The sequence below is a fragment of the Lepidochelys kempii genome, chromosome 15 (genome assembly GCF_965140285.1).
Source record: "Lepidochelys kempii isolate rLepKem1 chromosome 15, rLepKem1.hap1, whole genome shotgun sequence".
Classification (NCBI taxonomy): domain Eukaryota; kingdom Metazoa; phylum Chordata; order Testudines; family Cheloniidae; genus Lepidochelys; species Lepidochelys kempii.
In genome coordinates this window covers 17239312-17265737 of record NC_136394.1, presented here as the reverse complement: position 1 = coordinate 17265737, position 26426 = coordinate 17239312, and the positions used below count along the sequence as shown (strand labels likewise).

The window sequence follows — 26426 nt, the reverse complement described above, 5'->3', positions numbered from 1 at the left end:
TGGCTGTCTTACTGTTAAATGAACAGTACAGCACAGCAAGTTTTTTGAAGCACATCAGTGTTTTTCATTTGTAATATCGAGTGCATAGTAAAAATAGCGGAACAGATGCACAACTTAACACTCAGTTCAGTTTTCAAAAGCCCTCATCTTGTCATGAGAAATGTTTCACTTCTTCTGAAGCTTTGAAAATACCACACAAACATACTTAAGTTTTGTTTTAAACCAGATTAAGTTGACAAAAGACAGGGAACTTCAAGTCTTCATTCAAGGAAATGCACATGCTATTCAAGTGGAGGTAGGTGTTTATGTAAGATAACTGCTATGGTCCTATCGAAGGGCTTGGACTAGTGTTTTATGCAAACTCACATACTGTACCTATGGACCAAAATCAGGCTGTATTTACTACATATATGTGTCAAGAGAGGCAGCTAAACAGTGTCACTACTGACTCCTGTCCTGAGCCATCCCAAATCTGTGGCTCGAGCTAGGGCAACATCTGGGGTTAGGAGTTATGGTAAGCATGTTTTAGTTTATCATGATTTATCCTTCCTATATCTTGCATGCTCTACTCCTGCCCTGGCAGGAGTAATCTTTAAGGAGTAAGGTATGATAAGTCAGAACACAGATCCACACTAATGCTGCTTTTGCAGTGATAGTGTCTTGTAGGTCTGTATCTGCCTTCAACACACACAAAATCAGATCAGTAGGGCTGGAATTTGTTCCAAGGGGGAAGGGAAGTATATTATTTTACCTTTACTTGACTTTGGTTAATATAAGATGAAGCTTTAGCATTACTTTAACGCAGTTTTTGTAGGTGAGTTTTAAAATGTTTGTACTTCATGTTAAGTAAAATGTGCGTTTGTACTTACGGGTCTTGATTATTCAGCACTTTAATGAGCTCCTGTACAAGGTCTTCTTTGGCAAGGTCCTGACTTTGCTTGATCACCTCTGTGAAAAGCTGCTTTCCATACTGAAGTTTCTTCCATGGAGTATCCAGCAGAGAATTACTCAATCCATAGATTCCTGAATATTGAAATTAATAAATAATCATAAAAACTTGGGGGCAGGTGAGAAAATGTTTGTATTAAGCATTTCTGTGGGGTGAAAAAGTTAACACATATGCAACACAGCCAAAAATATAACATTGCCTCATCCTTCAGGGTTTGAAGGAGAAAATAAATCAAGCCTTGTCAGCAAAACTCATCATAGGCCTTTTGTCATCTTTTCTCAGGAAAATTTGCTTATCTTTAGCACTTACTCCATTCCCACCTACCCTTCCACCATTTCTGCCTCCAATACCGTAGAAGGTATTAACCCATATGGGAAAGAGAAACGTAGTATTCTAATTTAAAAAAAAAATCAGTTAATATAAAGTCTCATTTCCAGATGCTTAACTCTTCATAAAAAAACTATTTCTCTTTGTTTTGGAACACAACATTTTAGTCTGGCAGTTTGCCTGAAAAAAAGCTATGGATCATCACACTAAAGGTACTAAATATTAACTGAATCACAGGATTTTGCCACAGCTATTAATGAAATGTAGGTTGAGATGTGAAATCAGGTGTAATTTCAAGAAAAGATTTTTCCAGGAGGAAGACATTGTAATGGAAGTATTATTATACTGTATAACCTAAAATTGAAAGAAAAACAAAAACAAAACCACGCCTCATAATTGTGACACTGCAGTTACTTCACAAAAATAAAAACCAACAATACTTCCAGCTTTGAACTCCATCAAATAAATGGTACAAGGAATCATTAACAAGAGGCTATATGTTAACAGTTTTAGATTTTAGAAGTCTCATGCATTCAGAGAACAATCCCTATGGATCACTTCCAGCAGCATTCCATCTATATAGCTGCTAGTATATTTTCAGGAGAACAGAACCTTAGAAAGGATTTTCTGGTGATTTACAGTTGTCTCATACAGATTTCATCATTTTTAATCTCATTCAAATGATTCCCTAGCTAATCTTTATAATTAGATATGCTATAAAACGTATGTCCTGATACTAGGCAAGAGATTAGAGCTCTCCTAGCACACATTAGGGTATGGTTATGTATTCCACAGTGTTAAAATGAAGTGATTTTATTTGTTTCTCAGTTTTATACTAATCCTCATCTGCAGCAATTACTGTAAACCTCTGGTTTGGTAATTTATGGCAAGGTATCTTTCGAATTACTTAGTACATTTTGCAATCTCGTCTATCCAGTTTATTCCTTTTAATCACATAATTCACTTTTCTCTCTGATGTGACTCTTGACTAGTTCTGCACTCATTGATGACAGCAGGGAAATTTCTCCTCAATCGTGCCCTACATTTCCTGGCAACAATCCAAGAGAATAAGCACTGGCTGAACAATGTAAAGATCCTCCAAAACTCAGTTCTCCCTTAGGAGGCCACATCTACCGAGAATGAACTCTCTGTTGATATGTGGAGATCAGGAATAGCTCTGCTACATTCTGCAGATACCTGGTTTTTATAATGCAATTATTTTTTAAACCGCAACATGAAAGAAAGTTGCTAGTCTTTCCGAACAGTATTAACACACACACAAAAGACAGTCTATTAAAATGTCGAGTCCCCACTTTTGTTACTGGCTAGGTTACCCCAGATTCTGAAGCGGTTTAATCAAAGAAATGGAAGAGATTATATATACATTTTACCCATGCTATCATCCTGGCTTGTTTTCTTTCTACACGCTAACGTTTCCCTGTCAACAGCTGCCACTGTGACAGTCATGCTTTCATCTGGACGAGCATGCCAGAGATTGGCACAGAGGGATTACACAGAATACAACAAAGCAGTCACTGGAGACCATGCATATCACTACACATAATATCCATGTGCTCCAGGATTAAGACCCCCAGTTCTCTCCCCAAACAGTGCCACTGTCACCCTGCCTGACTGTTTTTATTATGATTAGCGATTACATTTTGTGCTCCTGAAAGCAGGGGCTTGACGCATAGCGAAGACAGGCACTGCAGAAGCTTTTCCAAATCCTGGCCTGCAACAGTTTTGTTAATCTGGTTCTGGGTTCCTCTAGTGCAAAACAGGCCAAACATTCTGAAATGTGTCAAACTAGATGGTGGTCGTGCAGCGTGAAAGATACATGGGCAAGCAGATTGCCAGCAAATTTGTTTGCACAAATCTTTATTTCAAAGATTTGGGAATTATCAGCCCTTTTGTTGCTGTTCAAGAGGATGTGTTTTAAAGGAGTTATGTTATAAATCCCTTTTTAACTATTTGCTTACAGAGAGTATCTCATTAACCTCGTGAAAGGCAAAATAAAGATGCCATCAGCATTAAACAAAACACAGAGCAAACTGTTCTTAAAAGCTACATTGTTCAGAATGGTTATTTTTGACCATTCAAAAAAAAATTCAGTCTTTTGGTGTTGGAATTTTGGATTCATATTTTGTAATGTTTACTCATACAAGGATGAGTACATGTTCTGTCAGCAAATTTAAGGATTCAAATAAAAAGAAGTGTTATTTATTACGTAATTGTGACAACATACGCCAAATTGCCCCCAAAAAAGCATGGGGGGGATAAATGTGAGAATTAGCAGTCAGAGAATAAATTTTGAAGGTACTATACTAAAGGGGGGATTTTTCAGAAGTGCTCTGCATTTTCCTAACATGCTGTTACTTAGTACTTGTAGTGCCTAGAAGTCCTAGTCATGACCTAGGGCCACATTGTGCTAGGCACTGTACAAACACAGAACAAAAAGACAGTCCCTGCACCAAAGAGTTTACAATCTAATTATAAAACAAACAGATGGAGACAGACAGGCCAAGTGGGGAGTACAAAGAAACAATGAGACAATATTGTTCAGCATGATGTTCAGCAGTGGTCTCAGCACACCAGCAGCCTAATCATTGTCAAGTTTTTTTTGTAGTCATCATGACACAGAAGAGGTTTAGGGGATAATGATTTTGTAGATATTTATGGGGCACTCATTCCTCCCAAATGCAAGTAGCAGCTTGTTCGAAATTTGACAAGTAGGTCAATTGTAGGCATGGGTCAACATCTTGATAGTAAGTGACAGATGATAGCCGATGTCAATAGGAGAAACTCTGCTTCCAGTTATGTTAGTGGGAGTATTACCATTGATTTCTGTGAGAAGTCAAAGCTGAGCGCTTTTGAAAATATCACCTGTAGAGACATAGGCCTCAGTTCTGCAGTGATATTAGCATGGGGATAACCCCATGGACTGCAGTGGGGCTTCACCTGCATGGAAACAATTGTAGGACTGGGCCATACCATGAACTTATTAACTAACACTTCATTTATGAGTTTTCACAAAAAAGGATTTAAAATAAAAATGTTAAAAAACACAGAATGTGCCATAAAATTAAAAAATTCAATTACTTAAATATGTCTTATCCTCTCGGATTTTTCCTCTTTAATAACTAAAAACTTAGAGCAAATAAATACACATTTCACTTTTTTAAACAGGGCAACAATAATATTCACAACTTTATAAAATAAACCCACCAGCATTTAGGAAGATAGGTTCTGATTCTCCTTTGTTTCCATAGTAGCAAATTACATCTCCGTTGATGGTGCTAAAAAAACAAAAAAAAACAAAAAAAAACAAAAACTTTTTCTCCTTGTGAAGTGACAACTCATATCTTTGATTAAGTTCTAATTTCCTGCAACCTTCAACACAGCAAGACATTTTACCTATTACCACTATCTGGCTATACAGCTCAGAGATCAGATGATTAGTTATAATCATGCTCCTTCCCTTTACAATCACAGGTGAAATACTTGTATTAATCTCACTTTTAAATATCATTGTAAAAAAGCTAATAAAAACTACAAAAATACTGCAAAGGATGCTTTGCAACTTGGCTTAGTGAGGGGTGTGTGTGTGTGTGTGTGTGTTTTCTAAATCAGTGGTTCTCATCCAGGGGGTATGCATACCCCTGGGGGTACTCGAAGGTCTTCCACGGGGTACATCAACTCATCTAGATATTTGCCTAGTTTTACAACAGGTTACATAAAAAGCACTAAAGGTCAGTACAAACTAAAATTTCATACAATGACTTGTTTATACTGCTCTGTATACTATACATTTCAGTGTAAGTACAATATTTATATTCCAATTGATTTATTTTTATAAATATATGGTAAAAATTAGAAAGCAAACACTTTTTCAGTAATAGTGTGCCGTGATACTTTTGTATTTTTATCTGATTTTGTAAGCAAGTAGTTTTTAAGAGAGGTGAAACTTGGGGTACGCAAGACAAATCAGACTCCTGAATGGAGAACGGTAGTCTGGAAAGGTTGAGGACCACTGTTCTAAATATGCAAAGATTCCATTACTTGGTAAGTGTTTTGTTTGTTTTCTGGCTGCCTGACTTAAAAAGAACAATCCATTGTGGAAAACAACTGCACTTTTCTATAATTTCATTTAAATCTCCAGTTTATTCTAGAAAGCAGGGGACTGTGGGCCATTTGACAAGTCATTTTTATACCCCCTCATTAGAAACAGGATAGGACATAATATTGGTCTCTTAAAAGAGAAATGCAGCTGCAGGCTCCTTTCAGTGAACTGCAGCTACTGGCTGCGTGAACTCTCTATATTTTTAATATAATTGGATGCACAGTGTAGTAGACACCTTGAAATAATGTCTAGACCAGAACTTTTCAGGGCAGTCCTACAATATAGCTAATGAGAATGCTTTTGCTTGGCAAGGCTGAGATCAGCATATCTATATAGAATTCGGGTCTGCCTGAACAAATCTGCTTTTTTAAATAGCCTAGCAGATGTAGGCAGCATGTCAAATTCAAGCCAAGTGACAAGGAAATCAGGCAAGTAATCAATTTTCAAGATTTTTCTCTCTTATGGAGGAGGGAAGGAAAAAAGATCATAAGCTGCCATTAGATTATTCACTCTCAGTATCCTTCATTCCCTTCTGCTGACATGTAAAGGCAATTCCTCAAACTGCTATCAATTTATTGGTCTGGACACAGCTATGAGATCATATCAAGCTGTATTTCACTCCAGTGATTTACTTATTATTTACCATGAAAACAGGCATTACTCTAGTCACCAATAAATTAATTACAACTGTACTGGAGACTTTAATTTATTATATACAAACCTCAGAAACGTTACCCTCTGAGACAGTTTCTCTTTTTGGATTAAGAGCTTTCAGCAAAATTGAATATTGTACGAGGAGGAAGCAGTATAGTACAGCTGATGACCCATTTCTAGTTCCTTGTTTTTCCATCAGGTAAAAAGACAGGCACCAATAGCTTGATGCAAACATGTATCAACAGAGGAAAATCTCATGAACAAAAAACAGTGTGCTGGAAGTTAGGTTGCCTGTGCATAAATTAGTAGCTGGTACATGAACCTTAGTAACCACTGAAATTGTTCTTTTGTTCAGCTATTAATAAATATTCTTCTCAGGAAGCTATAGTGCAAGAGATAGTCTAAACTTTCCTTCCCAAGACCTGGGGGGTGGGAGGAAAGGGGACGGAGGAAGTGTAAGTTCTAGGACAGAAAAAGAAAAAAGGCAGGAGGGAGACAAAAACAAGCACAAAAAAAATATAGTTTCTGGCCCTATAAATGACTGAGTATTCTGGGTGTCTGGCGGACGGATGATCTGGTAGGTGAGTGTGCTGTAGGAGGTGGTCTTTAAAACTGACCTATTTTATTTTACCTTCTGCTATTAGAAGAACACTACGTAGACCTTTTCCATTGTTTGTTCTAATCTTAAAGTCTTAAGAAATGTGAATATTTTCATCAGCATTTTGAATTAGGGGCTTTATACACATTGGTAAAGTGCAGCTCCCCAATCCTGATGGCAGTGGTGTAGGTGGCTTCTTTTTCTGTTGGGGGGAGGGGACATCAAAATCCAAGATGATGTTCTTCATGTATATGACCAGGCCGTAATTTGGATGGTAGTGGCTAGTCATAAAGTTGTAACCATGGATATGGTAGCGGCTAGCCTGCTGGTCATTGGAGACGTGGGTTTCTTGGAGCGTAAGAACGTTGATGTTATGAATCTTCAACATGTTTGTGAGATATTTGCACTCCACCTGGGAAAGTCCCTCAATGTTAAACTGGAGGATCCTTGTTCCAGAACCTATCTGGCATGTTACTTGGCCCTGAAGAGGGCCATTATGGTGGCTTGAGTTGTTGCTCTGAGATCATTGATCCATGTTTGGTCGCCAGGTTGATGGCATTAATCATGATTTCTCACTTAACAGAGTGGGCTGCACGAAGGCTGCCTTCTTCCACCTCAAGCCAGCATTCCCGAGTGCACCAATCCCAGCCCTATACATTGGCAACTAACAGCCACCACACTACGTGGGGCTATAAAGTAAATGAAGCCAATGGTGAAGACCTCATGGACTGGATGGCCACAGAAGAACTGCAACTGGTCTTTGATCCCAAACAGAGAGCAACTTTCTGTTCTGCTCGCTGGCAACACGATTACAAGCCAGACTTCACTATTGTTTCCAAAGATCAAAGTGGGAGTACGCTTCAGCCATCCTGCAAAATACTTCCCAACTTCCCCAGCTGCCAACACAGGTCCATTATCACCCACGTCAGCATAAAAAATCCTCATGATTCTGTCAAAACAAATCCCATGGTGGAGCCTTGCCAGAGCCAACTGGGATTCCTATAAGGAAACTGTCAAAAAAAATGACCTTTTGCAGCAACACTATGTGACACGACCCAACACTGACCTATCTCGGAGGAAAGCTGGATTGCACATTCACCTTCCACGACTATCTGAAGAAGGTAGTTTCCAAAATGAAGACAAGGGTCAACCTGGTCCAGAAACTGGTAAGCACAAGCTGGGGAGCTTCATCATCAGAGTTACAGACATCAGCAATGGCCCTTGTGTACTCCGTAGCTGAGTACTGTGCACTAGGATGGATCAGAAGTGGCCATACTTTACTTGTTGATGTCCAACTGAACACTGCAATGCAGTGCATCTCTGGAACCCTCAAGTCAACCCCAACATTTTGGCTGCCAGTGTTGTCACACTGTCACACACTGCTCCCCCATGCAATCACCGCAATGCTGCAACCCTTCAGGAATTCCCAAGGATCGTGGAAAATGAACGTCTTCCCATCTACCAGGACCTTAACAACGACCCTCTCCACCACCTGACGTCACATAAGCCCTTTTGGACCCATGCATTTAACCTTCAACAATGCAATTAAAACCCTGATGAAGCTTGGAAAGCCAAATGGAATTCACAAGAAGTCAAAACAAAACACCTCATGGAAGACCCAATATAGACAATCCTTGGCTTCGATCTCCCATGAAGTTCATGGGCAACCCTAAATTGTATCAGCATAAACCATGCCAGATGCAGATACTTGCTGCAAAAATGGAAAATTTAATACTCTCCAGTGTGCAACTGTGGTCACCCTGAAAGGACCATGAAGCATATATGTCCAATTCATATGTCCAATGAATGCCCAATTCACAAAAGGAGGAAGGAGGAGGAAGGAGGAATCACAGCAATACACTTTGCTACTCTAGACAAAATTATCGGTCTTAACCATGTAAAATTATAGTTGTTGCTCTACATTTACAGCAGTCATACGAAGAAGAATCATCAGCGTTTTTCTTTTCAACATTAAGATACCAGTTCAAACCCAGCCCAGGTTAATAGGAAAAGAGTTGATATAATCTCATGGCTGTTTGGGGATCACTCCAGTTCTCTACAGACAGATGTCCACATCAGAAAGACATGACAACAGGCAGCCTCAGCAGCGCATTGTTGATTGATCACTCCCTCACCCCTGTGGAAGTGCTGCTGCCACTTAAGCTGCACCTCTGCTGTGCATGAGGACTTTGCAAGAAAAATGCTAGAAAAGATTAATGAGTGCATTGCTGGTAGAATGTGCCAGAGTGAAGTTCCTGTATTTTTCTATTTAAATTCAAACTTCACACTTTCCCATTCATAAATTAACATAGCTGTTTTCACAACTTATTCCCTGCTTACAGAGCCATTTGTTTAGTGGCAGGATATCTGAAGTCGGACCATCCCACAGCAGTTCTTTTTCCTTATTTTTATGGACAGAAAACATGCTTAAACCATTTTAGGGAACTATGCTTTAGTTTAGGGAATCATGCATTAGGGGCTTGTTTACAATTGGAAATTTACTAAAATAGCTATTGCAAAATAATTATTTCATGTGAACACTCTTATTCTGGATAGCTATTTTGTTAAATTTCTGTGTATAGATAAGTCTTAAGTTTGTGTATCTACCAGGAGTTAAATCATCACTCCAGTGTGGTTTTTTCCTGTCCATACAGGGAAGAGTAAGCATAAATAACTGCCATTCATCTTAATGGGTAAACTCAAATTTTTACTCTGTCCTCCCTACACTCTCCAGCAACACCACTTCAGCAGAGAACTATGGAAAGAAGGGCTCTCTACTACCACTCTTCATGTTTCACTAGGGCCCCTACTACCACTCCAAGTCCTCTGTTAACTTCGGTAAGGGCTGAGTACTTTTCTGTTTGACAGATTCTGGCCCACCTAAATAGAAATGATCTATGGAGTGGGAAGCCCTATCCTGCCCAAAATGAGGTAGAGGGGGCCACCACCAGCCCAGATGGTAGTTTGTGTGTATGACTCTTGACACCCAAGGAGCAACGAGGACACAGTGACTCCCCCACATTTGTGGTGTGCTTAGATTTTCAGATGGACTTAATCTGGTCACAACCATTGATGCAGTTCCATTAATGACAGTAATAACGATCCTTAGAATAGACAGGGCTCCTGTGTTTTTACCACTGTCACCTAACCCTGCTTAGAACAGGTCTAGACAACAGTAGCAAAAATGCCATTGAAATTTAAGAACTCTAATGTAGACACAGCCCATTTTATACAAGGTTAATTTTGCAACGTTGATATGACCAAAAAACCCCAAATCTAAAGTTTTAAGCTGCTGTTATTCTACATGAAGAGTGGCTATAGAATGGTCTCCCTGGCTATTAGGAACAGAGAACTTTCTCAGGTTATAGCAACTTTAAATGTTGTGGCCAACCTTGATATTGTCTCTAACTCTAGAGATTTTCCTTTTAATATATGGATTTAATTAAGTGACAAAATACTAGGCTTTTAAATTACAATTTTCACAGAAGACATTCAAAATTTGCTGACAAAACCAGAGAGTCAGAACTCCCTCTCCACTTACATTATTGACAGATAATACAAATAGCATTTATTTTCCTGACAGCAAACAGTTATGGGCAACTACTTCCAACTTACTAAGACTTCTCTAGAATTGAACTCTAGGAAAGTTAATTAAAATAGAGCTCAATATTGTGTCCAGCTGTATTGGCATGACAGTACTCAGCACACTGAGCTTCTGGGCGCTGCTGTTATATAAATATTAAATACATGTTAATAGTAAATTATTAAGTCTTCAAGTCCTACCATATTATCAGATAAATTACTTTTGTTACCTGTTACAAATGACTTCAATACTGACAGCAACTTAGAAACTTCTGTAATATCAACAGTTTCAATGCATTTATATAAGGTTTGATCAAACTAAACCGAGACATGAAAAATGAGAATTCCTCTACTATGGTGATGGTCCCAATATGAAATAACTAGCTGTATCGCCTGGAGACCATTGTCGGGTCTCATCTGGAACATTTTATACTGCATGACATTGAAGAGTTAAGAGTCCAGACTGACAAGATTAATTTCACATACATAGGGATTGCTTTACAAGGAAAGTCTTTAAGAACTTAACATGTTCAACCTAAAAAACCTGCAAGAAAATAGACTTGTGGTTTAAACACACCTGAATGGAAGTAGATCCCATGAGTAACTGGGTAGGAATCAGTTCCTACTATGAGAGATGAAATAGGCCTCAGGTGCAATACAGAAAGGGATTTTATACTCACAGAAACACATTAAGTATCGTGCAGACACAATAAATTGACCCCTGCTGGATCGATCGCGGCCCGTTGATCCAGTGGATAATGTAGACAAGCCCATTGTGATATGCAACAATGGAGGTCAGCAGTGTCACATTTCAATCTAGACTATATGCTGCATCTAGTTATTAATATTTTGGGGTATTTGCTGAAAACTAGGCATTGTTTTTGTGAGGCAGAAGATGGATTATAGGCTGCTATGATTCTTCAAGTTTCTCTTTCTAGGTTAGATACTATACAAGTAGTAAGCAACTGTACTTAGTATTACCATGCACTAAAGTGTTTGAGGGATTTTGCAGAGGAAAAAAAATCTCGATTACACTATGTGATTCTACTATGAGACTATTTAAAAAAATACAACAGTAATACCCTCAGTTAAGCCCTTCAATTACCCTTCGCCTAACTACTCCTCTGCCCCATTCCTCTTTTACATCTTTTCCCACTCTGACTACTGTCCCTTGTCGTCTTTGCTGACTCCTGACTCTTTGACTCAATGTGCCTTTGCTCATTGCCACTTATACTTGAGCATTCAGCTAATGCTTCTCCAAGCCTTCTTCCCCTTATCTCCTTGAGAAATCTAAAAATCCAATATTCCATGACTTTCCAGCTATAAAGATCATTATGGTGTATTATGTTGTAACTCCGTTAACAGCTTTAACTACTGATCATATTTTTCTAACTATAGTACTACCCAAGTAACAACATGCATCTTGGGTCAAGTGCTTGATTTGCTAGAGCATAAAAGTTGCTCATTGCTACATTGTTTTCTTAAATTACAGTGCTAATTTTAAAATTGAATCTCAGCTAAAAAAAGAAAAGGAGTACTTGTGGCACCTTAGAGACTAACAAATTTATTTGAGCATAAGCTTTCATGAGCTACAGCTCACTTCATTGGATGCATTCAGTGGAAAATACAGTGGGGCGATTTATATACATAAAGAACATGAAACAATGGGCGTTACCATACACACTGTAACGAGAATGACAGGTGAGCTATTACCAGCAGGAGCGCGGGGGGGAAAAAAACCTTTTGTAGTGATACATTGGTCAAACTGGACAGTCTCTACGTAAAAGAATAAATGGACACAAATCAGATGTCAAGAATTAGAACATTCAAAAACCAGTTGGAGAACACTTCAATCTCTCTGGTCACTCAATTACAGACCTAAAAGTCGCAATTCTTCAACAAAAAAACTTCAAAAACAGACTCCAACGAGAGACTGCTGAATTGGAATTAATTTGCAAACTGGATACAATTAACTTAGGCTTGAATAGAGACTGGGAGTGGATGGGTCATTACACAAAGTAAAACTATTTCCCCGTGTTTATTCCCCCCCGCCCCACCAGTCCTCAGACTGCTTAACTGCTGGAAATGGCCCACCTTGATTATCACTACAAAAGGTTTTTTCCCCCCACGCTCTCCTGCTGGTAATAGCTCACCTTAAGTGATCACTCTCATTACAGTGTGTATGGTAATACCCATTGTTTCATGTTCTCTATGTATATAAATCTCCCCACTGTATTTTCCATTGAATGCATCCGATGAAGTGAGCTGTAGCTCATGAAAGCTTATGCTCAAATAAATTGGTTAGTCTAAGGTGCCACAAGTACTCCTTTTCTTTTTGCGAATACAGACTAAGACGGCTGCTACTCTGAAACCAGCTAAAAAAAGGTGCTTTTCACTTTTTGTCTTTTCAATCGCCAATCTCAGTGTTTTACAAAGTCATGCATCATTATTTTTATGTTACAGGCAGGGAAACTGGGGCACAGCTAATTCAAGTTACTTTCCCAAGCCAATGGCAGAGTTGAGACTAGAACTCAGAGCTCCCAAATTCCTAAACCAGATACATCTAATAAAACTTAAAAAAAATCAAATACATGGGCACCTCAGAGATGACCAGGAATACTGGCAGGGGAGATCAACTGAGAAACTCTAACTAACAGCAATTTAGAGCGGGGGCAGAAAGAGGTGGGGGGTGGCTTGGGGAAAGGGGTGGAGTGGGCACAGGGTCTGGGATGGAGCGGTGGTCAAGGACCCCTCGGAAACAGAGCAAGTTGGCGCCTATGGATGGGAGAGTCCTCATTTGCGCTATACTGGAAGGATTTCAGATCAGCATTTTAGAAGAAATCAAAATCATGACTTATTTTGATCTACAGCCCAAGATTATTTGGTTTAATTTCCCCCCAAAAACAGATTTTTTCCCATGCATTAGGAAAGCATACATTGCTTGCACTGTAAGGTATACATGACCTGTCCTATCTTAATTCATCAAAATTATGGCTGCAAATTCAGTAAAGTTGTTAAAAAAATATAGTTTCTTCACTGAGGTTACAATTTCCCTTTTCCTTACTTGGAATGTCTGTATTAGGAATATTCAGTTGATCTTTAACAAAGGGGTTGAAGCAATGAGGGTGGTAAACAAGAGACAGGATGAAAAAAGCTTTCTATTTATAATGGAAACATGCAGGTTTTTTGCCCCCCCTTCAACATATCTCCAGTACATATAAATCCTATTTATGGAATTTGGTGGATGCTGCAAAAGATTGTTCTTCACCTTCTATTAGAGACACAATAATAAGGACAGACTTTAGAAAAAATTGTAAATTATTTTATGACCAACTGGTGTATGTGCTTTGGCAATATCATTACTATTTTAAAAAAAGAAGCAACATGGTATTTTCCACAGGTTAGTGAAAGCTCTGCTGAAAACCAGAGCCAGAAGAATAATTTATAAGGAATAACTTGATGAATTTCCTCTTGTTTCCTAGATGGCAATGACAAATTCTCAAGTTATAAATTAAGCAATTTTCATCTGTAGTTTGTCCACGAACAGTTGAACTAATAGTCAAGATTCAAGCTGTTCTGATTGGACATGTATCTTTTTAAATTTTCTGGTTAGATGAGCTTACTTTGCTGTTTCAGAGAACATTTCTGTCAGCACACTTGTTTGCAAGAATACTTGCAAACCAAACCAAAAAACAACAACAACAACAAAAACCCAAAGACCATGAATAGTCAAAGTTGAGGACGTTTAAAAAACAGACACAGGAACTGCTGAAGCGTTCTTTCAGGAGTGACACAGCGATGAACCTCTATTTTCTTCTCCTGTTACTAGCTCCTCTGATCAATTGCTGGGATATTGTGTAGATAAGCCAGATGGGCTCTGTGACAACCTCTCTGGCGCCAAGCATGAGAGCCATTGACTCTCAGATGATTTTGTACTGGGTGGATTCAGTCTGTTTCCTGAGGATGGCTGTTTTATGGCTTCCCGGAAACCTTGATCCACGTCATATTTGACTGCGTAAAGCAAGTAGCATATCTGAGCTGAGAAGACTTATGGGCATTAACAACAATCAGGCAAGAGGGAGAAAGTGTCAGCCATTTTTTAAAAAATCCAGTGGTCCCCATTTAGAGGGACCCTCAAACCTTATCCTTTGAGGGAAGGTGATTGGGAAGCTGCTGGCCATTCACTTCCAGAAGCCCTTGAACCCTGACAACATCCTATGTCATTTCCACTTTGGGCTTCTTCTGAGGAAGGATCTGTACTTGCTGGGACTGTAAGTCTTTGCTCATTAGTTTTTAGATTAGGGCCAGCTCGCCATTTGGGCCAAAGTAGACCTCAGCAGCTTTTGATGTGACTCACCACATTCACTGAAAGAACAACCTAATGAACATTGTGGTGGGTCTGGAATTGCCCTCAAGTCATACCTAGAAGATTGGCTTCTGTCAGTCAGTGGTGACAGACCAACATTAGCAATCACAGAGGAATTTGATTTATGGTGTTCCAAGGATCTCTCCTAACTCTTTAGAAGGAGATTCAGTACACATACTCAAACCTCGCAAGTGAAATCCTTATAAACATGTGGTAGGGTTATTAGTATTGATATATAACTCTTGCCCTATATCTACTGCATGTTTATCTCCCTCCTGGAAGAATGCTTGGATAGTATTGCCTGTTCTCAAGCCTAGGAAAATAGAATTCTTGCTTAGAAATTATTATGAAATTTCATGTCCCCGGCTACTGAGGAAAATGAATGGATGAGTCAAGTTTTATGGTCTAATTATCAAACACACACTTTCTATAGAAATCTCACCTGAATCGGACATCTACAAAGCATTCTGTACTCAGGTAAGGAATATGCAAAGGCTGAAGCCATATTTCTCTCAACTGTAATACCTATTGTGAGGATCACAGAACCAGATTATTGCAAGTCCCTCCTAAAAAGACTCCCAGCAGTGCTTCTTCTCATTCAGATTACATTAGCACATTTGTGCACAGCTTTGAGAGACTGATTATATTACATCCAACTTGCACGCTTTATATTGGCTGTCTAAGAAATGGATTGGCTAAACTGATACTATTTTAAAGCCCTTAACTATGCACGTCTACATCGTACTTGAGACCTTCCTGTGAGTCTTACACTAAATGGTACTTTACAAGGAACCTACCACCAGACCTTAGTTTGGCAGGCAATTGTAATATGGTCTGACACACAAGTGCTGGTAGGTTCCTAGTCTCCATTTCCTGACCTGAGTCACATGGCATGGCCCAGGATTACAAAACGTTACACCTCTGACCATATCCATTGGCTCTAGTAATTAGATCTTCCCTCTTCAATTGTTTAGAAAAAGGAATACTCTACTATACCATTTAGTTTAGCTCTCATGTCACTAACGTGATGTTTTATGAAAAAGCTGTTATTGCTTAGAGTGTTGGTATTTCATAACTAAATAAAATGTTTGGCAAAAAATCAAATGCAAATAAAACAACCAAAACCAATTGAACTAACACAGCCTATTAATAAGTACAGAAAAAAGTCACCTAGGATACAGGTAAGAGGAGCAAATCCCTACATGACAAAGGAGAAGATTATTCTGAAGACATCTCTCAATTACTAGCTGAGCCTCAATAGTATTCTGACCACAATTCTTTTTTTCTAAAATGTTCTTTCTGCAATGGCTCATTGTATCACCAAGAAGAATCCACCTCTGCAGCCTGTATTTGCTGCTTCTGAGTTTCCGACCATCAGCAAATGGGTGGGCATGTGTCAGCACATGACCAACAATCAGTAGCATTCAGTGCGGTCATAATTTTAGGCAGCAAATGCACATCCTACATTAACCAATAAGATGAACTCAAGCCAGGAATTTTTAACCAAAATTACTATTAAAAGCAGTGCAAACACATTGTACTACCACTCTTTCTATGTAGTTCTATTCCTGAACTTGTTGCCCACATCCCATTAACAGGTTCTGTGCATCAGTGGAAGCACAAATTGCTATAGCAGACTGCTAGATGATATTTTAAAAGATAAGTAATAGGAGTGCCATAGGCTACATTAATACTAGAACTGATGAATTTGCCATCTACAGAATGTAGCTATGTAGTCAAGAAAATATGGGAAACGAACATATTTCCTTTTTATTTATTTCTCTATTTTCTTTGTAAAATAACTCAAATTTGACAGATGCAGCAATGAAACAAATGAATTTCAGTATGCATATCCCATTATTCATTGTGATAGGTTTTCTTCTGGCTATTTAGTATATCTATGTTTTTGTATAAATATGAATTCCTTACAAAGAAATGCTGGACGCAGTAGAAGATCTTATTAATAAAAAAAACTTGAATTCAGCTAGAGGAGCGCAGCGTTCTCCCCTTGAAGGCAACATAAATAAATGTGGTGCTCAATAAAAAGACAGAATCACTTGGACTATTTTACAACTCCTTGGAGATTTTTTGTGTGGGCTACTGGATTATCACACTTTTTTATATTGTAAATATTTCATGGGCTGAGAGAATAAGGCAAAATTCATTAGTACTGATCATGGCATTATGATGTGTAATATCATAGTACATAGATCAAAAGTACAGGAAGGTATAATGTCTTTTTTAAAAGGCACCAACCATTTTAATGGCTGTTTTATTATTGTATAAACAATATATTTTCAGATTACCAAACCTGTAAACTGTAGTAGAGGGGCTTTCAGGAAAAAAGATCAGAATGATTCATCTCCCCAGGAGCCTGAACAGGAAAAGAGAACTAAGTTTTAATGGAAGGGGATGAAAATGGAGAAAACAGCCCTTAAACACAGCTATAAGATAAGCCTTATCATAAATGAGACCTCCTGCTGAATAAGAAGTCATTACTGCCTTCCTTTACTGATGGCTTTTTGTGTGAAAAGAATATTAATATCTACCATCTGCTTTGAGATTCTTGTGACTGAGTAATGCAGTAATAAGATTCCCTGGAGTTTAACAAAAAAAGATGGGGAGTACATAGAAACCACAAGGTCACTAATTCAAGACATCTGTATCTTATTGTTTCTACATTCCACATTTTCCCAGCTATGCATTTTCTATTACACATACCTCAACCATAAAGTTGCTGCTGCCACCTTATAAGGGGAATTGTTTTGTCAAATAAAATAAGATTGAGGTCTTTCAGGAGAGTTTTTAAATGGAGATGCTTCCAAAGTTTAGCTGAATGTGCCAGTCAGCTACTCTTTCTACTCTCATTTGGCTCTGACAGTTTTTTCCCTACTGTTTACAGCTACTCTGTACTGGAGCCCAGTAGCAGAAGTCAAGATGAAACATCATTGCAAGCACGATCATGAAAATAGCACAAATGCTGGACAGGACTTCCATGGGGCAAGAAGCCTCAAACTCCCTCCCCTTTTCCCCACGAGCTCCACAAATATCAGTAACAATTGGGCTACGGAAGCGATAAAGATGCAATTAAAATGATTGCAACCTCAAAATGCAAGGCAGCCACATTTCTTATAAATCTCAGATATGACAGTAGCAAAACAAACAAAAAAGAAAAAACCCAAACCTCCACAAAACATATGCTAGTTTAGATTCCCTCCCTCCTTAAATATAAGCAATAACAAATATTCTAGAAAGCATAAATCTTAAAGTGATATATGGCTGCACAGCAGCTGAAAGCTATTCAGAATTTATCATTCAGAATTACTTCCTGGACCCTGCCTCCACACTCAGGGCAGCTCCATGTTGCAATCAACAGTAATGTAACAAAGTGAAAAGTAATGAGGAAATAAAGTTCAACACAGGGCATGGTTATCATGAGATAACCATACCCTGGGGACATCATGAGCTCTAATCTTCTAACAGGATGAATATTTTACATGTAACAATGCAGCCTGGATTGTTTTACAGCTAACATAACAGTGTGAATGCATATTTTCTGTGCAAGCAAAAAGAGATGAAGTTGGCAGTTTAAAATGCTGAACAGAAATTTCAGCTGAGCTGTGTGGTTCACACAGATTAATCTACTTCTTTAGAATGTTCATGAGGTCATCAGAATGCTCCCTTTCTGTTCGGAATATTTTTTTGAAAAATACTTGGCATTTTTATACACTATTGTACATACACTACCAACAAATAAAATGACTGAGAACGTACGGTCAGATATTCAGAGCACATAAAACATTGCTCAGTGATTTTGCTGGCAGAGTTTCAAACAATACCAGTGTGGTGGTGGTCTGTTTTTTTTTTTTGGGGGGGGGGGGGGGGAGCCTGAGGCCAGGGAGAAAAGAGATCAGTTCTTTCATACTCAATTTCAGATTCTTTTTCTTCCTACCCATGCTGGTGCATGGGATGCTCCAAACTCTCAAATAACTAAGCACTCAAACATCAGAGTGAACAATTCAATAAAGGTGGCACAGCAGGACCACAGACAGCTGGGTCCCTGCGTTCATCATTAAACCACAGGGCAAAGTGGCTTTACTGTGCAGAGGTGGGGATAGGATGAGGAATGTAAGAAAGCTCACAGAAAATCAAACACAACACCTGACTCTCCTTCCACTTGCCCAAAGCCTTCTGTATTATTCCCATACTGATCCCATTCTACACCTGGACTACTTCCTGGGCTGGTAACTAAATCCCACCTGTGTAATCTCTTTGTTGATGACCAGGTTGAGAAAGGCATCCTGGGTTTCTAAACTCACACGGCTACCCCTCTGATACTTGGCAATGAATTTAGCCGTATGAAGAGGAAATCCATCAACTTAATGAAAAAAACTTGCACAGATACAGACAGACATCTTCCTCTCCAAGTGCAAACAGATGGACATCATACCAAATGGACTGAAAAGTAAAAAATCTAATGCAATCGACATACTACACTGACTGTGGTGAAAGATTGTGCCACACACTCTCAAAGAAACTGAGGAACCACCTGATCAGCATCCTGTACAGCAAAGAGGAGAAGATCAAGAATGAGCTCTCAAAACCAACCTTCCACACAAACTTCCATGTGGCTGGACTTTACAAAAATGAGACAAGCCACTTACAATGCACACTTTACTTCTCTATAGAGGAAAAACGACAGTAAACTAAACTCCTACATGCCACAGGGGGCTACAACAGTGGTACCCTGAACTCACCCAACAATATTGTTAATCCATCCAACCACACACTTAGTCTGGCAGAAGAATCTGTCCTATCTCGGGGCCTCTCTTTCTGCCCCACCACCCCCACGCACGTGATACAGTTCTGCGATGAGCTGGAAGCCTACTTTCGCTATCTCTGACTCACGGAATATTTCCAATACACCACTCAACAGTGCACTGACCCACAGGAACCCTCCTACTAACACCACAAGAAGAACTCTGCGTGGGCTCCTCCTGACGGTCGAAATGACAGACTGGACTTCTACACAGAGTGCTTCCGCAGACGTGCATAGGCTGAAATTGTGAACAAACAGCATCACTTGCCCATAACCTCAGCAGTACCGAATGCAATGCCATCCACAGTCTCAGAAACAACTCTAACATGATCATCAAAGGGGCTGACAAAGGAGGTGCTGTAGTCATCAAGAACAGGTCAGATTACAAACAGAAGGCTGCCAGGCAACTCTCCAACACCACATTCTACAGGCCACTATCCTCCAATCCCACTAAAGAGGCATTTGCTCAAGAAACTCCCTGCTATAGCACAGGAACAAATCTACACAGACACACCCCTAGAACCCCAACCAGGAGTATTCTATTTGCTACCCAAGATCCATAAACCTGGAAATCCTGGATGCCCCATCACCCCAGGCATTGGCACTCTTACAGCAGGTTTATCTGGCTATTTGGACTCTCTTCTAAGAGTCCTAGACTACCAGCACTCCTAGCTATCTTCGAGACACCACCGACTTTCTGAGAAAACAACAATGCATTGGTGATCTTCCTGAAAACACCATGGCTGTAGAAGCTCTTTACACCAATATTCCACAGGAGGATGGACTACAAGCTGTCAGGAACAGTATCCCTGATGAGGCCACGGCACACCTGGTGGCTGAGCTTTGTGATTTTGTCCTCACCCACAACCATTTCAGATTTGCAGACAACTTATACCTTCAAGTCAGGGGCACTGTTATGGGTATCCGCATGGCCCCACAGTATATCAATATTTTTATGGCTGGCTTAGAACAACGCTTCCTCAGCTCTCGTCCCCTAACGCCCCTCCTCCACTTGCGCTACATTGATGACATCATCATATGGACCCACAGGAAGGAGGCCCTTGAAGAATTCCACCTGGATTTCAACCATTTCCACCCCACCATCAATCTCAGTCTGGACCAGTTCACACAAGAGATCCACTTCCTGGACACTACAGAGCAAATAAGTGATGGTCACATAAACACCACCCTATACCGGAAACCTACTGACTGCTATTCTTACCTACATGCCTCCAAATTCCGTCCAGGACACAGCACGCAATCCATTGTCTACAGCCAAGGCCTAAGATACAACCGCATTTGCTCCAATCCCTCAGACAGAGACAAACACCTACAAGATCTTTATCATGCATTCTTAAAAATACAGTACTCACCTGGGGAAGCGAGGAAACAGACTGATAGAGAGAGAGGGGTACCCAGAAGTCACTTACTACAGGACAGGCTCCTCAAGGAAAACAACAGAACACGACTGGCCATCACGTACAGCCCCCAGCTAAAACCTCTCCAGCACATCAACGATCTACAACCTATCCTGGGAAGCTATCCCTCACTCTCAGAGACCTTGGGAGACAGGCCAGTCCTTGCTTACAGACAGCCCCACAACCTGAAGCAAATACTCACCAGCAACTACACATCATGCCACAGAAACATTAACCCAGGAACCAATCCCTGTAACAAACCTCGTTGCCTACTCTGTCCCCATATCTACTCTAGCGACACCATCAGAGGACCCAACCACATCAGCTACACCATCAGGGGCTCGTTCACCTGCACATCTACTAATGTGATATATGCCATCATGTGCCAGCAATGCCCCTCTGCCATGTATACTGGCCAAACAGGACAGTCTCTATGTAAAAGAAAAAATGGACACAAATCAGACATCAGGAATGGTAACATACAAAAGCCAGTAGGAGAACACTTCAATCTCCCTGGACATACAACAACAGATTTAAAAGTAGCCATCCTTCAACAAATAAAACTTCAAAAACAGACTTCAAAAGAAAAATGCAGAGCTACAATTCATTTGCAAATGTAACACCATTAATTTGGGCTTTAATAGGGACTGGGAGTGGCTGGCTCACTACAAAAGCAATTTTCCCTCTCTTGGTATTGACACATCCTCATCAGTTATTGGGAGTGGACCACATCCACCCTGACTAAATTGGCCTTGTCAACACTGGTTCTCCACTTGTAAGGTAACTCCTGTCTCTTCATGTGCCAGTATATTTATGCCTGTATCTGTAATTTTCACTCCATGCATCTGAAAAAGTGGGGTTTTTTTTACCCACGAAAGCTTATGCCCAAATAAATCTGTTAGTTTTTAAGGTGCCACCAGACTCCTTGTTGTTTTTGTAAACTCAGGACAGTGTGTCCAAGATATTTTGAGGATTCCATAACTTCTCTTATGGATACCAATTTCTCAGATAAACTCAGTTTGCTTTTTTGTTGTTGCATTTTAGTGCAGTGGTGTCATGTCATGATCATGTCATGATTTCTAGACTTCAGCGCAAAAAGTCTGATTTTTCAGCCATTTGCTGTTTCAGCAGATCTTATGGAATTCAGCCCCACCCATCACCATTTCAATGACAAACCCAATTAATCAACCTACCCCAAATTAACCAAATAAAGGTCTGAATGGAGCACCAAAAGAACATACCCACTTCTCATGACTACTTGCCAACCCTTCCTCCTAGAATACCTTTATCTTCATTACAGAGACCATGGGCAAATTAGTGGGATGTATAATTGTATCTACCCAGCAAAAGATGACCCATGGCAGTGAGTTCCAGAGCCTGGGACAGCTGACTCAGGCTTACAGGGCTTTCACTAGGGGGCTAAAAATAAGTAGTGTAGATGTTTGGACTTGGGCGGGCGCCCAGGCTCTAAGACCCTGCTTCCTCACCAGGGGGACAAAATAATTCCCCCCTTGTAAGGGCCGAGTTTGCTGTATGCCAAACTCCACTGTACTAAAATGTGCCTATCCACACCCAGAGTTTCCTCCAAATCAGCAAGAAGAGTGTTGCTTCCTAAATATACCACTTCAGAACAGGAAAATAGGCTGAGAAGAAGTTAGCAAACTCCATACTGTTTTGAAGTGGTATATTTAGGAAGCAACACTAATGAAGAGATTAGAAAACTAAAAACCACAGGGTTTTTTTTTTCCAGCATGCAGCCCTGTCATTAAAAATCAATAATGTTAAAGGTGACAAACACCTGTGATGACATGGAGAACCGGGTTAAACTAGAAATGTCAAAGAATTTGTTTTTAAAATGAAGATGCAAAGACAAAACTGCGGAAGCAAACAATCCAGGCTTTAAAAGTCCTCATGGTTTCTCATCCAATTCTTTCTGCACATGGTTGTACCTGTTTCAGTCAAACAGGATGTCATTGGGCCAGGGTAGAGAAGACTGAAATATGTATGTGTACAAACCTTCAGCATGTTGTGGATCAGTCTATAAATGTACTTCCCATTGTTTGTAGCATCACATGCTTGGATATTTCCCTCCCTTTCTTAGAGTGTAATGAAATGAATAGTAAAGATAGTAAACAGGAGCTGCAAAAGAACGCTATCTACACAGCAGAAGGCACTGTCAAAATAGTTTTTAATCTGTCTTTTAATGGTTATTTTGCTGGGCCATTTTACATCAACAACTGCAATAATAATGATGTTTGCCGTTTATATGGAAAACTAATTTACATTTATATTTCTTTCATGACTACTTCTAATTTCATGACATGATGAGTTCACATATTTGATAGCAATGGCTTTGGACCATTAACATGCTAAGAATCTTATTTCAGCCGGGTACTCAGTGTTGAAGCAGTATCAACACTGAGAAAAATGAGTCAACATGTACATCTTTCTGGGAGATATGTGTGTCTCTTATTCATGGAAGTCTGACCCAAAACACAAAAACAAATTGTCTTACGGAGCTGAGAGTTACCTACTGATCTAGTGTAATTCTTTGTATTTTACACTCCTATTGCTAACATTAGTTGAAGATTAAGATAGTTTGGAAAGCAATGTGATTATGCTAATAGATAAATGCTTCCATAAGTATAATGTATATACAAAATAGAACTGATAGTTATTTTAAGGCTTTTCTTGGTCAATTTGAATCTCATTTTAGGTGTTTGTTAACAAACAAGAAGTTACCCATGGTATCCTTTCTGATCTCTTTTCAGCTATAGATGTTGTATAACCTTATTTACAGAGGTACTGTACATCCAACATCAGATTGCTGAGTAACCACAAATCTCTTAGAAGAAAAATTAAAATAAAAGGAATAAAAAGAATCAAGGACTGTAGTGTTTAAAACTGCTATTTAGTTAGGGGTTACGTAGTAAGGCAGCCTTGCAAAAATTCTACTACTTCACTTGTCCAGAGCAAGTTATTATATTTGGTGGGTGCAAAGTGTGTTTTCCCCCTCCATTCATCATGGTAAAAGATAGGGAAGTAGTTTTTGAACTGATCCTGGTAAAATTTTCCTGAGAGTCGTGCAAAGGTATAGTAAGCCTATGGCAGCTGGCTCTTAACTCATCTGAAGTTTCTTTTTGACATTTGCAATTTTTGCTAGCAGGGTTCCTCAGGAGTCAAAGGATGTGCAACAGCTTTTGATATGGGGGGGGAGGGAGGGGGCTGCCTTTTCACTCTCTTTACCCTATTGGAAGATTATGGCATTTTGTTGTTATAAATATCACTAGTGGACTGACAAAGAATGAACAATGCAGTCAGAATCCCTGTCTCCAGCATCCACCCTAAATAACTAAGTACACCACCTTTGCAACATGGGTGATCTTTGATCCTGTCAGCAATAGCTGAAGTCTATCCTGAACATTAAACCTTGTCACTCTATTGCCAAGTCGTATACAGACAATGACTTATAGCCTCTGATTCAATATGCATTTTGCATTTAAAAAGTCTCGCTACTCGTAGCTCCCAAGTATAGCCATTTAACAAAGCAGATTTTTCATCAAGCATTTCTTCTATAACCTTTGATGCTGCAGATCCAGCACAAGCCTGCAACTCATTAAATCAACAAAGAAAATCCTGCACATGGAGCTTCCCCTGGGGTTATTTCTTTTACACCAGAGAAGCAGGTTACCAGAGAAGTAGATTGAATCAAGGAATGGGCCACCCAAATACCCCAAGAGAATGTGCTTCAATATGGAAATAAAACCCCATCTGACCACACACCCTTAAGTTGTCACCTACCATCCTACGCTGGAATGGGGTCTCACCAAACAGCTACAATGCATGCTTGATGGGGACCACATCTTGACAGAAATCTTTCCTGAATCCCCTCTTCAAGTCTTCAAACAAGAACCCCCCGAACCTCATCATTAGAAGCAAGCTCCCCACAGAGCAGGACACACCAACTCAAAGTGGCCCAGATCCTGCCAGAACAACAGATGCAAAATCTGTAGACATAACACCATACACAACACTCCTTTCCAAGATCCAAAGGTCCTACACATGCCTATCACAACATGTGGTGTACCTCATCCAGTGCATTAAATGCCACAAGAACTACGTAGGTGAAACAAGACAATCACTATCAGTGTTCCCTTTAATTTTTTATATCCTGTGTGGAATGAATTTTGTTATGTGCACCAATATGGAGGTGATGTATGGTAGGGTGGGGCTGAGGGGTTTGAGTGTGGGAGGGGGCTCGGGGCTGAGGTTTGGGGTGTGGGGGGAGGGCTCTGGCTGGAGGTGCAGGCTCTGGGATGGGGCTAGGGATGAGGGGATTGGGGTGTAAGAGTGGGCTCAGGCCTAGGGGAGGGGATTGGAATGCAGGGGGGTGAGGGCTACAGCTGGGGATGAAGGCTCTGGGGTGGGGCTGGGGATGAGGGGTTCAAGGTGGAGGAGGGGGCTCAGAGTTGGGGTGTGGTGGGGTGAGGCCTCCGGCTGGGGTGTGGACTCTGGGGTGGGGCCAAGGATGAGGGGTTTGGGGTGCAGGCTGCCCCGGGGAGAAAGGACTCCCACTAGCCCTGCCTAGCCCTCTCTGGCTGCAGCAGCTTGGAACGGGGGAGGGGACGCACCTTTCCCAGGCTATGGGAGCTCCAGTGGGGTGGGGCTGGGCTGGGGGAGGGGTGCCTGTCTGTGCCGGGTGGGGAAATAGTACCGCTGCCGCAGCCTGCGGTCACATGAGGCTCCCCTACCACAGCCCCTCCAGCCCAGCAAAGTTATGGGGAAGGGGCCGCCCCCTGGCACCACTGCAGGCACCTCCAGCTTCATGGGCTGCTGGCCAAATGGGCAACTTTGCACAGGGGGGGCTCTGCCTTCCGCTCCCTGAGCCCATGGGGGAGATACTTGCGGGTGGGTTTGAGCTCCCCAGTCCCCATGGGAGGGGTAAAACCACCCTCGGCTGCATCAGCCACTGGAATTGCGTCCCCGGCTGAGCTCCGTGCATGGACACATGTCCCACAGGGGGATCAGCCTTTGCCTCCCCGAGCCCACCGGCTGGCTTCCAAGGCTGGACAAGCTCGGGGGTGGGCCCAGTAGGATGGGGGGCCCAGGGCAGCATGGCACTCCATCCTGTGGGATGCAGCGGAGTGGCGCTCAGGCACCTGCCACTAACTCACCGTCACTTGTTAAATTCACCAGATGACTTTGCTGCAGCACAATGAACGGGGGGCGCCGCGGCTTGGCTCAGGGTTTTAATTCCTCTCCACTGCATGTAACCTGACCACCACCACCGCCCCTGGCAGTTCCAGCTGGGCCGGGGGAGAGACGCCTCTCCCCGCTTCAACAAGGTTGGGCTGGGCAAGGGGCACCTCTCCCCGCCTGCACGGCCCGTGATAACCTGCTGTGCAGCCGTGCAACTTAGAGGGAACTTTGATCACTATGCTCTCATATGAACTCACACCAAGAAAAAAAAATAAAAATCAAAGTGATCACTCTATATCTGACCTCTCAGTCCTCATCCTTAAAAGAAACCTGCACAACATCTTCAAAAAACAAGCCTGGGAGGTTAAATTCATAACTTTGCTAGACACTAAAA

At 40.7% G+C, this 26426-nt stretch overlaps 1 protein-coding gene across 3 annotated transcripts in view; it reads right to left on the bottom strand.

The window, feature by feature from the left end:
- Positions 1-26426, bottom strand: part of TANGO2 (transport and golgi organization 2 homolog) — a 90736-nt gene that overhangs the window by 8045 nt on the left and 56265 nt on the right. For all 3 annotated transcript variants that reach the window (XM_073313205.1, XM_073313206.1, XM_073313207.1), the window contains 2 exons: positions 4502-4572; positions 870-1023 (listed from right to left, as the gene is read on the bottom strand). In XM_073313205.1, coding sequence (XP_073169306.1) covers positions 870-1023; positions 4502-4572 — 225 coding nt within the window. The remainder of the gene's footprint in view (positions 1-869; positions 1024-4501; positions 4573-26426) is intronic.